This window comes from Talpa occidentalis, unplaced genomic scaffold (assembly GCF_014898055.3).
Source record: "Talpa occidentalis isolate TD23 unplaced genomic scaffold, MPIMG_talOcc4v2.1 talOcc4.3, whole genome shotgun sequence".
Taxonomy (NCBI): Eukaryota; Metazoa; Chordata; class Mammalia; order Eulipotyphla; family Talpidae; genus Talpa; species Talpa occidentalis.
The window spans coordinates 93924608-93942517 of NW_023603184.1; the positions used below are offsets into that span (position 1 = coordinate 93924608).

General features: G+C 43.7%; 2 protein-coding genes across 2 annotated transcripts in view; both read left to right on the top strand.

Annotated features, from left to right (window-relative positions):
- Positions 1 to 5104, top strand: part of PSMD14 (proteasome 26S subunit, non-ATPase 14) — a 94108-nt gene extending 89004 nt beyond the window's left edge. The window contains exons 11-12 of the mRNA XM_037523417.2: positions 2202 to 2264; positions 4690 to 5104. Of these exons, the coding sequence (XP_037379314.1) occupies positions 2202 to 2264; positions 4690 to 4788 (162 nt within the window). The 3' untranslated portion in view covers positions 4789 to 5104. The remainder of the gene's footprint in view (positions 1 to 2201; positions 2265 to 4689) is intronic.
- A 4663-nt stretch (positions 5105 to 9767) lies between these two features.
- On the top strand, positions 9768 to 17501 carry TBR1 (T-box brain transcription factor 1). Its single transcript, XM_037521839.1, is given in 7 exon segments — positions 9768 to 10459; positions 11104 to 11258; positions 11637 to 11758; positions 12341 to 12499; positions 13597 to 13658; positions 16644 to 16873; positions 16876 to 17501. Coding segments are annotated over 7 exon segments (2046 nt in total).
- The last annotated feature ends 409 nt before the right edge of the window (positions 17502 to 17910 follow it).

The following is a 17910-nucleotide window of genomic DNA, read 5'->3' on the forward strand; positions in this document are numbered from 1 at the left end:
TTTGGTCTGAGCTGGTCTTTCTTAGTATATAATAGATGTGCTTACTCTTTTGTCATGGGGGTTTGCAACCTTAGTATATGCCTAAATCTACAGCTGCTCCTCATTTTCCAGATGGCATCTATGGCTGGGAGTACTTTTTACCATCTGCACTTCTCAAAGAGTTTGTGAACTCTCTCTTTTAATTATTGGAAATGGAAAAGCTAATTGGTAAAGTGGTTAAATGAAGTAAAAGATTTTTAAAATTGAGTTAGAGCTTATTACTTTGGATTTAACCTTTCAAATAGACTTTGATTTAAATGCTTTTTGACCTTCATCTTTGCATATCTGCCATCTTTGATATTTGCAATACTTCAAAATACCCTTAATAATTTGTACATGGATTCATATTTTGAGCCAAATTCCATAAACTCCTACCGCCTTCCAATGCCGAAAGTACTGTTGTTGGCATATACATAGAACAACGAACACTGAATGTGTATAGAGTGCAAACTTAGGAGAATTGTTCCATTCATCTAATGTGCTTTCTCAAAGTAATTTGGAAAGACAAACATTCTATGTGTTACCATTTGTATACATTTATGTAAAACACTGAGATAGTGGGAGAAGTAATTTCCCATTTAGGAAATCCTTTTTTAACTAGCTGAGAATAAGAGGAGTGACATCTGACTCTGAAAATGAACATATTCTCTGTCTAGGGAATTCTGGATTTGGAGTGTTATTAACTTTTATTTTTCCCTCTTTCAGTTTTATGAGTCATAAATGTATTTCCTAATGATGTGTTGTAAATAAGTATCTTCTATTAATCAGTAGATACAATACTTATTTACCATCTTTTCTCTTTAGGCAGGTTCTACTGGGGAAAATTCTCTAGATAGTTTGTCCATTTATAAAATTAGACACTTGCCATCTTTGCTCATTTTCAAGTTCTCTGTTTACAAAACTATTAAGAAGGTGTGAAATGCAGCCAAACTTCCCAGTTTACGGGAAATGTCTGATGATTGCATTTCGTACATGTTCATTGTTCACACATGAAGAAATTTGGCAGCTTCAAGATTATTAAGTTTAAACTATCCAAATCTAACCCTCATTGGGATTTTGGTTTTCTGCTTTCTGCCACCATCATGTCACCCATCTCCTTTTGTAACCATATTTGTGGTAAGTGCTACGGTGATATTTCCTAAGGTTGATGATGCTTAAAATTTCATTTTCATATCAAATGTCATAGTCCAGAAGTTCACCTGATTAGAGGCCTACCTTTAGGAATACTATACCCAAACTCTTAGGAGGTTTCTTAAACTTAGAATTGTTAATGAAGGGGTTTTGTGGTGGTGCCATTATTGGGAGAGGATGGCATTGGTGGTAGCTAATCTAACTGCTGTAATGATTTCAGACTTGCTCTGCCAGATAACCTATGATCATACACATAAGAGTTTGTAGCTAACTTTGAAAATAGTAAAAAGTGGCTTGCATATGTATTATTTTGGTTAATTTAATTTTGATTTGATTTGGCTTTTGTTCAAGTCATTTTTGATATTGAAACTTCAAATTATTCATGATTATTTCATAACCATTAAATCACTCATGTGGAATAGTGAGATTTTTTTTCTGAATAGCTGTATTACTTTTAAAGACTTAAATATGTGAAATTATTAATTATTAAGGAAGGAAATTATATGATTTGTTAAGTGGATCAAAAGCCAGCAACTACTTTGATCCTAAGTGCTGTCAGTAAATACATACTAAGTATACACAGGTTTGGCTGACAAGAAAATGAACAAGAAAAGGGATGGTAGAGAACTAGTCTGAAAGTAGGAAGAAGAAAAGAAGACATAATAGAACCAGTTAATACCAAAGTGCCATAAGCAGCTAAATCTGGGGCTTCTGTCCTCCAGTTTAGACATCCCTCAAGAATTCAGTAATGTTTTCTAAATGCTTAGCAGTACTATTTGGTAGTCCAGTTGATATTTTCAATGTCTTTTACATATTTCTTAGTCTGTTTTCAAAATGACGATGATAATAATTTTCATTACCCCTAAGTGTTATTCTGGAGATTAACAAAGTAAGGTTTTTTGTTTAATAAAAGTACTTAAGTAAAGGTTCTGTGGATAATAATTTTGATCACCATTATTTTTGGTGATCTTTCTGCAGTGGGAAAAGTAAATTTAGAATTTGAAACTCTGTCCTTTGTGTTTCATTCACAGGCTGTAGAAGAAGAAGATAAGATGACACCTGAACAGCTGGCAATAAAGAATGTTGGCAAGCAGGTGAAGTGTACTGTAATAGGTTATGCACACGCATAATAACGTGCTCTGTAGAGTTAAAACTATTTTAGGTCCTATATGATTTTCTTTTCCTGTCTGTTCACTGTACGTTTTTCTTCTGTCATATAAATGTGATACTAATTTTAAAGGTCACTGAATTATTTGATGTCAGGTTCTTTTTGCCATCTATAGAGAAGTAAATCACACATACCTATGAGATACTCTCTTTAGTGAAAATTTACTAGAAATAAAGTAGGAAACTTACGTCCCGAGTTAATTTTCCAAGAATGATTTTTACTTGAAATAATATTATCAGTAAAGATAATGGGATGGTAGATTTATTTTGTATATAACACTTTTTTAAATGATATAGTTTATCGATATGAGAGCGTCAGTGTTCCTGAGAAAGCTTAGTTGCCTATTGGTTAGATTGAGTGAAGAGAAAGGGTTTTCAGCTCTTGCTCTTTCACTTTTCCAAGATGAAATATATATTTTAGTCCGTATTTTCTGAGGATGGGAGAGCACACCATCCAATTAAAAGAATCTACAGATTAATTAGACTGTTTTTTAAAGAATGTTGATTACATTTTTTTCATTTCATAGAACATGGTTATCATATTGCTGATGTTGGCAGAATCTTGATATTTCAGATGCAAGACACTAAGCTGTCTTTGCTTTCAGCCATCCTACCATATGCTCTGATCCCATCACATCTCACAAGCTATGTAGGTTTGGGCCAGGACCATTCTTGGATGGGAAATCTCTAAGAATCACCCAGCTGCCACAAGAAGTAATGTAGATAACTGAGGGAAGTATGTTACCAATTCACTACAAAACCAGTTATTCCCACAGAGCAGTAGGGGCAAAGGTCTGACTTAAATAACATAATAGGTGAAATCATATTAATATTACTGCATTTGGAATACTTAAAAAACAATAAGGATATTCTAACAGCAAAATGAAATAGAGCTCATTTTATTTTCTAATTCTATGTGTTAGTCCCCCCTGTTGTCTATTCCTACTTATTTTAGTCTAATATATAAGGTCACCAGCTTTAGAATCCTGTACATTTTAAAATGCAGTAACTGTCTTTCAAATAAATGACTCTCTGAGGCTATAGCTTCTTGATGTAGATTTTATTTAACAGTTAGCGAATAAAAGGATTAAATGTAAACGAAAGTAAAACTAAAAAAATACATACTTTTCAGAGTTTAATCATCAGAATCATTTTTTTAAATTACAGTGCTTCATTGGTTTGGCCTACTAGATGGCAAAAAGCGAAACTGTCTGTAATGGAATCAAACCAATATCTTTTTCTCCTGCCAGTCTTTCTCAGTCTCTTTCACCTAAAATGCCCTAAGGCTTATTTTTGAAATAAATAAAATTTAATATTGTGGTTTAGTTACTTGATATTATTTGTGTCATGTTAATATACCTCAGTTGTTTAAAGAAATCAAAATGTGTTAAAATTGTAGTTTAGAAAAGAACAGCCAAGAAATAATTCCAGTGATGAACATTTGTTTAAAGTTAGGAATCTTGGATATTTTAGCAATACTCATAAGAAAATAATGCTTTGGTTGAAAGTATTTTATCGTGCACAATATAAACCATTATTTCAAAGCTCTCAAGTTTAGCTGAAATAACTTCATTCAGCTCAGCTTTCAACAGATATAAATTAAGTCATTTCAGTTTAATTTTCTTTATTATAATGCGATGGTAAGCCTCATTTTAAACTCAGATATATCAAATACAAATCTAGATCAGGTTTAAGTTAAAAGATTGTACTATGTACTTTTCTGTGATATACTTTTTCAAAATAGGGCATGATGTTTATTATTAACATCTTAGAAACGATTCAATTTACATTTAAGTTTTTAAACTACTATAGTGACTTTTGATCCAAAATATTTCCTGAATCATTTTAAGCTCTATTCCTGAAATAAGTTAAATTATACAGGAACTTAATTTAAATTTAAATTATAGTGAAAGTGATAAGAATTTGTCTGCTTAGTGTAAAGTACCCCTTTCAGACATTCAATGTATGTGAGTGTCAGAAAATACACATACATAGTTGGACTTACACACTTTTGTTGTTTTTTGTGCCCCCTATCAGATGATTGTGGGCTATATAGAATTCCTTGTTACTTTTTATAATTTTTGGTGCAGTCATAGCATTTATTATATACATCAGTCTTTCATTATATAATTATTATTTTATCAATATTTTAAGCTTTTAATAGATTTGGAAATCCTAAGGCTGTAGTACTGTATTAGGAAAGTTAAAGTGTGTGTGTGTCTATACACACAAATATAAATAGAAATTTAGGTTTGCTTTTCCTTAACAATTTTATCTGCTACTGAAAAAAATCTAAGTAATTCATCTGCCAATAATATGGTTCTTTCTTTTTCTTTCCTTATTTTGTTTTAGGACCCCAAACGTCATCTGGAGGAACATGTGGATGTGCTTATGACTTCAAATATTGTCCAGTGTTTAGCGGCTATGTTGGATACTGTTGTATTTAAATAAAGTAATGCAAAAAGCTATCAGTGATACTTTCGATGTATATTCTTCCTCTATTGTTCCTAGTGCTCAAAATCAAGGGACCTCTGAAGGTGTATTTGGTTCAGTGAAAGACATCTGGCATCATTTGCAGCACTGTAACACCTTCAGTCTCGGTTGTGCAATTACTTCTGTTTCTTTAGTCAGGGTCTCCGCAGATTCTAAAGTTGTATAAGAATACATCAAAATGGACAGATTTTGTTAAGATCCCATTTAATATTTGAAGAAATCAGTAACAAATATATTTTGATTGTTGCTTACAAAATAAAATACATTTACAATCTATGTCTCCTGAGGTCTTTTTGGCACTGGGTGGAATTGGCTGAATAACGTTTGATAGTATTCTAGAAATGTCACACTAAGATGTGTTTCTCTTTGTATTTTAACATCTTAGACCACATGAAAAATCATTGTGATAACAAAACTTGACCAATATGAAATGATGCCCATTTATGAGTGACTACTTCATCAGTGATTAACCTTGGAAAAACTCAATGTATTTTTTTAAAAGTATTTGTCAAAAGTTAAATATTGTATACTCAATATTTTATGAACATATTATCCTGTCAAGATTTCAGAGGAGTATTTAAGAAGAAAAAGGGACTTTTAAATTTAGACTTTATCATTTTGTATGAGTACATTCTACCAACAGTGTTGAGATTGGGAGTAGCCTGCTGTAACTCCACTAGACTTTCAGCTAAGACAGCTAAGATGGTATATAACATCTTCAAAGTAAAATGAGAAGAGTGGTTACAGTGTGAGTTTAACTTCATGAGCATATAAGTAATAACTTTGTTACTGCTTTTTCTCATCATCCCCAAATTAGAAGTACTCAGTTTTTTGATATAGATAAAAATTTGACTAATGGCAGTTACAGATGCCCTTGTCCCTCAGCCTGCTTCTAACTTGATAAGCACCTGCACCTGTTAATACCCATGGTACAACACCATGTTAGGTACACCAAGGAGTATTGTAATAAATAGAGGTAAACATATAAATTCTTATCTGTACCCTTTGTGAAAATATGGTAAGAGTGTTTCTAAGGTCTTGTTAAAAGGGGATTTTACTTGGGGAGTTAGAATTTAGACTTAAGACTCTACTAGAGGTGGAATGAGTGATGTGGAAGACCAAAGGCTGGCTGTATGAACAATTCTGGGCTCTTGGTTGCCTAAGGGAAAGTTACAGAAACTAGAAATCAAAATGGATGAAATTGTCACTATATTTCAATGTCTCTTTTATGGTGGAATAAGAGGTATTAACATTTCTTGTTTGTTCTGTGGTTTCTTTTAAATATAGTGATAGTATGTTTTATGTGGGATGTAATGTGTATTAATTGTTACGACTACAACAGCTAACCATTTATAATTAAAGTTTTAGTGGAAGTTATTAGATGTTTTCCGATTGCCTAATTTAAACTTGTGTGCAGGATAGTTTTTTTGATACATGATTTCCCCCTTTTATATAAGTAAGTTTCTATGACACTTCACAGCTAGGGTTCATGGAGCTTCATGATTTTCGTAAAATCGGCCCTCATAAGATGGTCTCAGCAATCCAAGGACTATTCTCAATATCAGGTTGGAAATACTTTTTTTTTTTTTTTAATTTAGCCCTCTGAAAATGTACCCTGAATATAGTAACGGAGAAGGCTTCCACAATGTCTGCCTTTTACTCTTCTTACTGGATCAGTTCATCTTCCTGGACTTCCTACAACCACATTTCCCCCTTGGCTTACATCGGAGATATTCCCAATTTCAAGACCTTATCAGAAATCCTTCCTAGAAGAAATTACATTTTCTGTATAGGTTTGAAGTCGATCAAAATTAGGATGCCTTAGGAGGTTCACCTTTATCTGGGAAAGGCTTAGCTATTTTAGGAGCAGTCTCATGCCCCACATCCCACTTAGGAGTTGAAAGGATTTCCTTAATCACAAGCTCCAGAAGCCGCTTCAGGTGTGTGTGCTTATGTGAGCATCTTTGCCCATCTACCATGCAGTATCACAGCAGTACTGTAACTTACTTGCTTGCCTTTAGTACAGATTTCCCTGCTTTCCACTTAGGTTAGTGTGGAGGCATTGAAAGCTCTACCTTCACTCTTCAGTGTGATCTGCCTGGACTAGGAGCACCTGAGTTTTGGGAAGCTCATACAGAATGCAGGCCCCACTCCAGACCTGAATCAGAGTCAAGAATCCTGGCATGATTCATAGGCATCTTAAAGTTTGAAAAGCTCTGCTCTACAGATAGATGGCTCAAAATCCTGAGGAAAGCCTTAATTTTCCTTCGTGAGTATATATATATGTTACATAACCTGTGAGGAATCACAAAATTTAGTACCGATAACCTAGAGTGTACATTGAGTCCTTATAAACTGCGAGGGAGGTGCAGTCTACTCCTTTTCTATCCTTTAAAGCTAATTCAGAACGCTGGGAATTAAAGAACCTCAAAAAATGGCAGGAGATTCATGTCTTGTCTGTATATTTAAGACTGTCCCACTGAGTAAGGAGGGGGGTTAATCCTGGACCAGCGGGGACAGCACTCAGACAAAACAAGAGTAGCCAGAACAGGCAAAAGCCACCCAGAAGATAATTGTGGTGGAAAGTAAAGGGCAGAAAATCCAAGTGTCAGTGTCATAAGCTACTGTCCTCTCCTACACACCCCAACGCCCCGACAGCTAAGGCCTTGCTTGTTTATAAAGCTCCCTGGTTAGGAACTGATTTGCTTTCAAAAAGAAAAATGGGTCTGGCAGCAGTATTTTTCTCCCAGAAAACTGTCTCGGCTTAAGTCTGGGACATCTGGTCATCAACCTGTCCAGTCCAGGGCCGCCTGCACAGGGTCTTGCTCTCTGCACCCTGCTGGAGGCCACAGCTGGTGCCCGCGGAAGCCAGGGCGCCCAGACTGCACCCTGAGGCACCGCTCTAAATATGCACGGGCCTAGGTGAAGGTCGAGTCTCATTAACCCTTTGCTGCCCAAGCCCACCCCAGGCCCTTAGCGCCGCTGTCTACTGGGAGCTGCCGGGGCCGAGGAGGGTAGGAGCGCTCTCTTGAGGCACAGGCTCCACCAGGCGGAGGTGCCAGGCCCAGCTCCACGTAAGGTAACAGTGTGTGGCCCTGGGGTCTGCGCCAGACTCGGCTAGCCCCGCGCTCCCTTAGTCTCCTTGGGGGCGGCTACCTCCCCGGATTGCCAGGGTGCTGGAGCGCTTACTCTTGGGCCGGTTGGAGACCTTAGACAATGAGCCAGTACCGGCAGCTGGCTTGGGCTGGGCCACCAGGCGGGGTTTGGGGGGTGGCCTCGCCCGTCGCGGGCCCCAGCCGTGCCTCGCCCGTCTGTCCGCCAACTCTCTGGACCGCGCTGAGATCCCGCACTGCGCTCCTCCTCTGGGTCCCCGCGCGGCTCTGCGTCGGAGGGAAAGCCGCAGGAGGGCGGACTGGCGGGTGCCGGGCCACGGGAAGCAGTTTTGGGCGGATTAAACCTTTGCTGTTCTTAAGTCCTCTAGTCCAGGCAGAAGGCTGGGTACTTTGTAAACCCCAGAACTGGGAAAATTCTCCATATACCTTGGGGTCAATACCTCGTGTTATTTTTTGTGCCAACATCCTTACATGAGTTCTTTTTTTCTATTTCTCTTTAGAGTCTTCCCTTTTAAAATTACTGACATGAATTCTTTCTCTCCCCTCCCTATATAAACATTAAACATACATAACACACGCGCGAGTCATTAGTAAGGATTACTGCGTTGACACCACCTCCACTCTGTCTCCTCAGATCAGTGCTGCAAGAAGAACCCATTTGCACGAAGACTGACTCTCTCTTCCTGGAGAGGCTTTCTGAACCTGTCGCCGAACCACTAACTCAGAGAAGGAAGTGCAGTAGGACCGAAGGAGGCATGCATGGCGCCTGCCCCCAGTTAGATGCTCTTCAGATCATCTGCAGCCAAGCTCGCTGATAAAATATTTAATAAAGACCTAGTAAGCATCACTGCAAATACATTAAGGCACTTCAGCTCGACAGCGTATGATTTCAAAACTTAAAAAGGAGATCCTAGATTGTCACTGTTTCTGTGCTCAAGCAAGAAACCAAACCTTCCCGGGGTGGGTGGATGGGTGGGTGAGTTGTTGCTTTTCGCCCCCCACGTGTCCCCTTCCTGACTTGCATCGCTGCGGCTCTGGGCGGCAGCGATTTATTTATTTATGTAGTTTAAAAGGTGTGCGGTGGGGGGTTGGGGGTTGCGGGGGACACGTAGGACCTGCTCACAAAGGACTGGCTCAGGTGTTGTGTGTTTCTGTATTAACTGGAAAAGACAGACTCTGGAACTTTTACAGGGCGAGAAGAGGCCACCGGCTCGAGCTTTGTATACTTTGCACTTGAAATCGTTACATTCAACTGAATATTTGGCTCATTCAGATCCGAAAAGTCTCCTAGCATCGTCGAATTCCCTCCTCCGCCCCTCAGCTCCAAAGGAGGGAGGAGTGGGGGGGGAAGGTAGGAAAATGTTTAGTAAATTGCACATCTTTGAATCTTCCTAAAGCAGTGGTCACAAAGCTTAAAGGTGACACAACAGTGCTCACGTAAAACCAACACACATTCCCCACCCCCCAAGCCAACAATAAAACCATCCCCTTCAATATGCCATGATCGTCGCGACCAGGAGCCAGGTGATTATCCTAATTAATGTCTATCTAATTAAATTACTGTCAGCAGTTAACCAATGGCAGGAGCCGTTTCATCGGCTGCACAAGCAGCAAGATCAAAAGTGAGCCTTTTCTGATTGCTGCATAGTGTAAATTGGCCAATCTCTTCTCCCAGGGAAAAAAAAAAAGTAAATCAAACCTTTGAGAAGCATTTGCTGGTTGAAGTGCTTTCTGTCTAGTGAGGGGGTCTATGGATTTCTAGTTTATGATAAATAGGACTTTAAAAACCAGGGACAGGAGGGCAAGTGTTCAGGTTCTAGAGCTATGCAGCTGGAGCACTGCCTTTCTCCTTCTATCATGCTCTCCAAGAAATTTCTCAATGTGAGCAGCAGCTACCCACATTCAGGCGGATCTGAGCTTGTCTTGCACGATCATCCCATTATCTCGACCACTGACAACCTGGAGAGAAGTTCACCTTTGAAAAAAATTACCAGGGGGATGACGAATCAGTCAGATACAGACAATTTTCCTGACTCCAAGGACTCACCAGGGGACGTCCAGAGAAGTAAACTCTCTCCTGTCTTGGACGGGGTCTCTGAGCTTCGTCACAGTTTCGATGGCTCTGCTGCAGATCGCTACCTCCTCTCTCAGTCCAGCCAGCCACAGTCTGCGGCCACAGCTCCCAGTGCCATGTTCCCGTACCCCGGCCAGCACGGACCAGCGCACCCCGCCTTCTCCATCGGCAGCCCCAGCCGCTACATGGCCCACCACCCGGTCATCACCAACGGAGCCTACAACAGCCTCCTGTCCAACTCCTCACCGCAGGGTTACCCTGCCGCCGGCTACCCCTACCCACAGCAGTACGGCCACTCCTACCAGGGAGCCCCGTTCTACCAGTTCTCCTCCACACAGCCCGGGCTGGTGCCTGGCAAAGCGCAGGTGTACCTGTGCAATAGGCCCCTTTGGCTGAAATTTCACCGGCACCAAACGGAGATGATCATCACCAAACAGGGAAGGTAATGATCTATTTTTGGCGGCCGCTGCTCCAGGCGCCGCCCGGGGGCAAGTGCGCCTGGGTTGTGACCGCGGCCGCAGCGACGATTTGGGGTCGGGAGTGGAGTGTAAGGCGCTCTGGTGCGCCCTAGAGTTGGCTGGTTTTGGAAAAGGAGAAAGTGGAAGGTATAACCACCGCGGTAATGTTGGAGGTGGGGGGAATCCCGCTCTAGAAAGGTGTTCGGAGAACCAGTCAGTGGCCCGAGGAAGGCGAGTGAGAGAGAGAGAGAGAGAGAGAGAAAAGAGAGAGAGAGAGAGAGAGAGAGAGAGAGAGAGAGAGTGAGTCCGGGCCAGCGGCCGGGCGACGGGTGGGACGCATCAACGCCCGGATGCACCGACAGGTGGAGATGCGGGTCGCCGACCTCGCTCTCCACCTGGGCAGTGATAACCGTCGTCTCCCCGCTCTAGCTCACCCGCAGATCGCCCCGATTTCAGTCCTGCTTTTCCTCCCTCACCACCCCTTTTCTAACCCAGCAAACATTTGCTCATCGACGCTGTGAGAACAAGTTTTGCTTTGCATTCTGGCGCCGCGCTTCTTGCATTTAATCTTTAACATTTATGTTTTTTTTTCCCCCTTGTTTTCTCCCCCCCTCCTTAATTTAAATAGGCGCATGTTTCCTTTTTTAAGTTTTAACATTTCTGGTCTCGATCCCACGGCTCATTACAATATTTTTGTGGATGTGATTTTGGCGGATCCCAATCACTGGAGGTTTCAAGGAGGCAAATGGGTTCCTTGCGGCAAAGCGGACACCAATGTGCAAGGCAAGTCCTTCCAATTAACACGTTTTCCTGACACTTATTTAGGTGAGAATGATTAATTAAAGCCTTTGTGGACTGGCTCGAGCGACTTTTAAAACGATCGGCCAATGACTTCTAAAAGGAAACGAGGGGGAATGAGGGACAGACTGAGCGGTGAAAAGGGGGAGGATTATGCAAAAGCTATTTTAATCATTCCCAGTTAATAAGAAGAAAAAGCGGCCTAAAAAAGCCCCAGCTAATGGGCCTCACGGTGGAATAAAGGAATAAGGTGTGTGTTTGTGTGTGCGTGTGCGTGTTTGTGTGTGTGTGTGTCCTACGTGGTGAGGAGCTGGGACTGGGCTGTGCCCGGGGCATATGTAAACAACGCATTTCTTTCTCTAGGAAATCGAGTGTATATGCATCCGGATTCCCCCAACACGGGGGCTCATTGGATGCGCCAAGAAATCTCTTTTGGAAAATTAAAACTTACAAACAACAAAGGAGCTTCAAACAACAATGGGCAGGTCAGTGGCTCAAGCGCTCATTCTCTCTCTCTCTCTCACACACACACACACACACACACTCACACTCGTCTCTCCCTAACAGTTTCCAGTTCATCCGTTTAAATTAGCGTGAGAAACTGGCCACATCTCTCTTTGCTTCATTAAAAAGACTTTAAATTTTTAAAAAAATTTCCACCCGCCACAATTCTATGAATTCATCTGTAAAGTTGTTCCCCTTGCTCCTCGCCCCATTCCCTAGTTCCCAAGGACAAATACCCGCCATTCCCAAGTACAGAGACTTGATTTATTTCGAGAAGGAATCCCACAGAATCTTCAGCGTGTGAAAATCTTGTTCCTCCTCTGCAGGGAGGCTAGGAGAGGGTCCCTGGGGTTTGGGCGAGCCGGGCGCGTCCTCTCCGGTGCTGCCGCGAGCCTGGCGCGCAGAGCAGCGAGGCCGACGCGGCGAGCCAGGCCCCGGGCCCGGCCCCGCCGCGAGGGAGCCGGGGCGGCCGACTCCGTGCAGCCTCCGCGCGGCGCGCAGCCCCGCACACGCCACCCGGGTTAACGCGCTCCCCCGCGCCCCCCTTTTTCTCCGCCGGACAGATGGTGGTTTTACAGTCTTTGCACAAGTACCAGCCCCGCCTGCATGTGGTGGAAGTGAACGAGGACGGCACGGAGGACACCAGCCAGCCCGGCCGCGTGCAGACATTCACTTTCCCCGAGACCCAGTTCATCGCCGTCACCGCCTACCAGAACACCGATGTAAGGAGGCCGCGGCTGTGCGCGCGCGGCGGGCGCCGCCCGCCTCTCCCCGCGCCCGCCCGGGTCCCCCGACCGTGCCCAGCTCGGTTGCTAACATCAGCAACAGCTGGCTCTGCTGCGCGTTTTAGGCACTTGCCTAGGGGGGCTGCTGGCACCTTCCCTGAATAACGAGCCGGAGGGAAACGCTTCCCATGCGTTTCCGGCTCGTGTCAGCCGTGTCACCTTTGAGGCGCCCAGGTGTTCTAGGGCCTCTTCCACTGGGAATTTTAATTCAGTTTTCAAACTAGTGCTATATTGAAATCTGATTTATTTTTCAAAAAGCTCGCCTTCCTCTAGAAAACAAGCAGATTTTCTTGGCAAGCATGGCATTATCTAAAAAAAAAAAAAAAATTAAAAGAATCTCAGAAGTCACAGCTGAAATAAACACCACTTTTTGAGTGATCAAAAGAACATACACATCCGCAGCGTAAGAACTGCGATATTACAGATTACTGGGGGCTGTGGAATGCGTTTTCTAGCACTTGAACCTCTTCACCACTTGCAACTTTGCAAAAATTTATGGTACTTCTGTTGATTTTACTACTAGGAGTAATGGCATTAAAATAAAAACGTAAGTGAAAATATCAGAAATGAAAAACATGCAGACGTTTAACCTGAGTTCTGCAGGTTAAGTCTTCTGACTTATTAGAAGTAAAACAACTTTTTAAAAATATGGTGAATCATTTTAAAATGGGCAACATTTGGTGTGAATTCAGGTTCTCCTTAAAGATTTTTGACTGAATAGTGCATTGTGAATAACAAGTATTTTTAAAATGTGTATCTGAACCAATTTAGAACACATGGGAGAGCTAATTGGAAGCAATCCTTAGGTTTTAGCCATTCATCATTAATTTAAAGATGTTCTTTATAACTTTCATACTTCCTATTTTTTCCTTTCCAACATCCATCACCTCAAAATTTTCGTTAGGGAAAACTCACTAATAAATAAATTATAGGCTTTAAGTCCCTGCAAAAAGTGCAGGTGATGTATTCTTAAACACCCAATCCTGCATAGAAGCTGATATCATGTTAATCTTTTTTTTTTTTCTTTATCCCAGATTACACAACTGAAAATAGATCACAACCCCTTTGCAAAAGGATTTCGGGATAATTATGACACGTAAGTAATTTTGCATCTTTCTTCTCTTATAGTTGTGGAACTGGGTCTTAGGTCAGAGGTGACTTGTTGTGTACAGGGATTTTGGAGGTTAGAATGTGTTTTTGAGGTTTTCCCTTTCTTCTTTGTCGGCTCCCCCTTTTCTCTGATGACTTTCTGGCTTGGTATTTCTGTGGTTTTGGTCAAAGGTTTCCTCTACCTATTTTTAGTTGTCTTATGAATTACAAAGTTGTTGGCGGGCCTCTGGGGCTGGCTGGCTGGCTGGCTGGCTGGCTGGCTGGCTGGCTGGGGAAGCTGCCCTGGTTCCCTGGTGCGGGAGTTTTATGTGTCGCTACAGATGCTCAGCTCAGATTGTCTGTGTCTGAAACCGCCCGATTCTGCCTGAAAGTGCATGTGGCTCTGGCAGTTGTTACAGTCTTCTTGGCATATGTGACTTTTATTTACCCATTTCCAAGTTTTGTGTAATAGCTTTTCCTGTGCAAGTTCATGAGCAGAGCCACTGCTGCAGTCCTTTCAGGTTTGGGGAGGACCCAGGTGCTGTTGCTATGTATTATCTACAAGCTTAAAAAGAACAATATTTCTTATCTTTTGTTTAACTAGGTGTGTTTTAATGAAATGTGTTTGTTCCTGTTTCTCCAGGCCTCCCTTGCTATCTCCACTTCTTTTATATCAAAATGCCCTCTCTGGGGGCAATGGTAGGTGTAAACTAAATACTTTCTGGGTTTGTTCTAGCATTCTTACTCAGGGTCCAGGTATAGTGCCTAACAGTTCAGAGAGTGTTATAAAGCAAAAGTCTCAATCTGGATTGTAGTATCCCCCCACCCCACTTTGTTTGACTATAAAAAGAAAGGTTACACACATTTTAATTTTATGGTTAGCATTAAGTGCCTCAGAGCTACAAAGATGATGCTGTCTTTGAATAGAAATATATTAAATTTGTGGAGGAGAAATGTGGCTATCTCTAATCCATTTCCAGGAATATACCAATATTCCCTCCTAATATTTTTTTATAACAAAATGAAGAGTCATTGATATTACTGCCTATAGTCATCACGTACATTCCTCAATCTAGATGATTCCTCAGAACAAAAACTTGGCTACTGTAGTCATAATCCAAAAAGGTGGACCTGGCACACTGGAAAGTATGCAGCCCAGGAGACCAGAGATATTGGTCTCAGTACTAGGGGGTCTTGTAGGTTTTGAGTTTTTAATTCTGTTGTGAACATCTGTTGCAAAGCATTTTATTTTGCACAAATCAATTTGGTAATCCCAAGTGGATTGGGACCTGGATGGGCATCTAAACTGTACCTTCTGCAGACTGTTTTTTTCTTTTGAGATATTATGGTGTTAAACAGAGAAGATATTTGTACCTTGCTAGTTATGTTCCATTCCTGCCTTCCTCTACTGTTCTCATTTGAAACTAGAAGGAAATTTCAGAAGGAAATTTTGCTCAGTAAGAAGGTGGACCTGATCAATCACAGCATAACCCTACCTGCCCCTCCTTTAGCTGACTTCTGTTGGAAAAGTCATTTCCTTTTGGTTCTTTAACCACTGTATATTTTTTTTTATAAAAACTTCTCTACTTATACAAATAGATACCTTATAATTTTATATTTTGGAATAAATAGAATGGTTTATGACACTCACCCTTCTTCCTTTTATGTTGATTATTTGGATATGGCTCACTTTTAGAGACATAGGGAGAGCAATATGAGTTCAGGGCAACTAGGGGGTTGCTTGGCCTCTCACCAGAGAATCCCCTTCCCAAAGGATTAAAGTCTGACAAGAGTGAGACTCTTTCAAAACAGTCTGCTGATTAAAGATTAAAATGTTTATGTGTGAACTAAATAAAAAGGGAGGCAGGCTTGTGTGTATGTGTATGATGTACCGTACCAGTCTTGATCCAGTGTCTGCTCCCCTCTCAAACCTAATGGGATTTTCTAGGCCCAGGGCCTAGAATTAATCTTTGATTATTTTAACTGTGGAATTTCTCAGTAACACAATCACTGTCTGCAATTGGGCAGGTCATTTAACTTTTCGTTGCCTCAGTTTCTTCATCTGTAAAGTGGGATAATAAGGGTACCTAACTCAGAGGACTGTTAGGACACTACAATAAATGATGACCTGTACAGTCCTGAACAGCAGTGCTTAGCACCTAGTCAAACTGTAATAGGATGAGTTATTATAAGTGGGAGAGTGCTTGGAGGAGGTTGATAACTATATTGCAAGAGTTGATCCCAAAGTGTTTTTTTTTTTTCCCCCAACCGTTAACAAATCAAAAGCTGGGGGGGGGAAGGGCGGTGGTGAGAGTAAAGAACAATTTTTCTTTGTAAAAGGCATTTCTGGACTGATGGTTTTGTTTCCAATTAGTAATTCCCCTTTGTATCGGTAGAGGGTTGGGGGTTAAAGGCTCACACGGGGGAAGCAACAGACAGTAAGCATGGTGGTGACTTCCATGCTTGGAAGACTAAGACTTGTCTTTGACGATGACTACCTGGATGGCCCGCGTTGTGTGTTAAATGGAAGAGCGTGGTCTTAAAAGGTGGAGCAGCGAGCACCTTGTTTAGAAATTTCAGAAACTCACAGCAGATGAAAGGTCCACTGGGCAAACAACACTTCGTCTCTGGGTGACTCTGCTCTGGGGTGCGCACATACACTGCAGAAGTGGGATGAGAATCCCCTGCTGTGCTCCTCTCCCCGCCGGTCCCCAGTGCACTTGGCGAGAGGGAGCGAGCGAGCCCGGAAAGAGGACAACCTTCCTCTTGATCTACACCTCGCTTAGGTCCTCGAATGACAAATTGGTCCCTTTATAATTTCCCAATCCATTTAGTGCTGATGCAGCTCTGTGACCTGGTGTCCGCATCCTGGACGGCAAGTTGCAGATGCGGAGGGTGGGGGCGGGCGGAACGTGGAGGTGGCCTTCCCTTCTGCCCCCCAAGGGACCTCCGCGCCACCCCTCGGTTCTCTCTCTCTCTCCTTCCCTCGCAGGATCTACACTGGCTGCGACATGGACCGCCTGACCCCTTCGCCTAACGACTCCCCGCGCTCGCAGATCGTGCCCGGGGCCCGCTACGCTATGGCCGGCTCTTTCCTGCAGGACCAGTTCGTGAGCAACTACGCCAAGGCCCGCTTCCACCCGGGCGCGGGCGCGGGCCCCGGGCCGGGCACGGACCGCAGCGTGCCGCACACCAACGGGCTGCTGTCGCCGCAGCAGGCCGAGGACCGGGCGCGCCGTCGCCGCAGCGCTGGTTTGTGACTCCGGCCAACAACCGGCTGGACTTCGCCGCCTCGGCCTACGACACGGCCACGGACTTCGCGGGCAACGCGGCCACGCTGCTCTCGTACGCGGCGGCCGGGGTGAAGGCGCTGCCGTTGCAGGCGGCCGGCTGCACCGGCCGCCCGCTGGGCTACTACGCCGACCCGTCGAGCTGGGGCGCGCGGAGCCCCCCGCAGTACTGCGGCGCCAAGTCCGGCTCGGTGCTGCCCTGCTGGCCCAACAGCGCCGCGGCCGCCGCGCGCATGGCCGGCGCCAACCCCTACCTGGGCGAGGAGGCCGAGGGCCTGGCCGCCGAGCGCTCGCCCTTGCCGCCCGGCGCGGCCGAGGACGCCAAGCCCAAGGACCTGTCCGACTCCAGCTGGATCGAGACGCCCTCCTCCATCAAGTCCATCGACTCGAGCGACTCGGGGATTTACGAGCAGGCCAAGCGGAGGCGGATCTCGCCCGCCGACACGCCGGTGTCCGAGAGCTCGTCCCCGCTCAAGAGCGAGGTGCTGGCCCAGCGGGACTGCGAGAAGAACTGCGCCAAGGACATAGGCGGCTACTACGGCTTCTACTCGCACAGCTAGGCCGCCCCCGGCCGCCCCCCGCCCGCGCCCCGCGCCCCGCGGCCGGGACCCCCCAGGCAGCCCCTCGCAGCTCGGCCCCAGCTCCTCCTCCCCAAGCCCCGCCTGGCGCACCCCCTCACTTTCTTTGACCCTCGATTACCGTCTGCAGCGAATAAGTGCAGGTCTCCGAGTGTGATCTTAACCTTTTTTTTTTTTTTTTTCACAGCAGTTTCTGCACTTAGCGCACCGACCTTCAACTTTGCTGTGAACCTTTTGGTTTCCCTCCCTACTCTCCTTCTGTGAAGTTAAACTCCTGACAGCCCTCCTCCCCCTCGTCTTCTTCTCCCCCCCACTTTCTTCTTTCTCATAATGAAACTCTTCACCTTTAGGAGACCTGGGCAGTCCTGTCAGGCAGCAGCGATCCCGACCC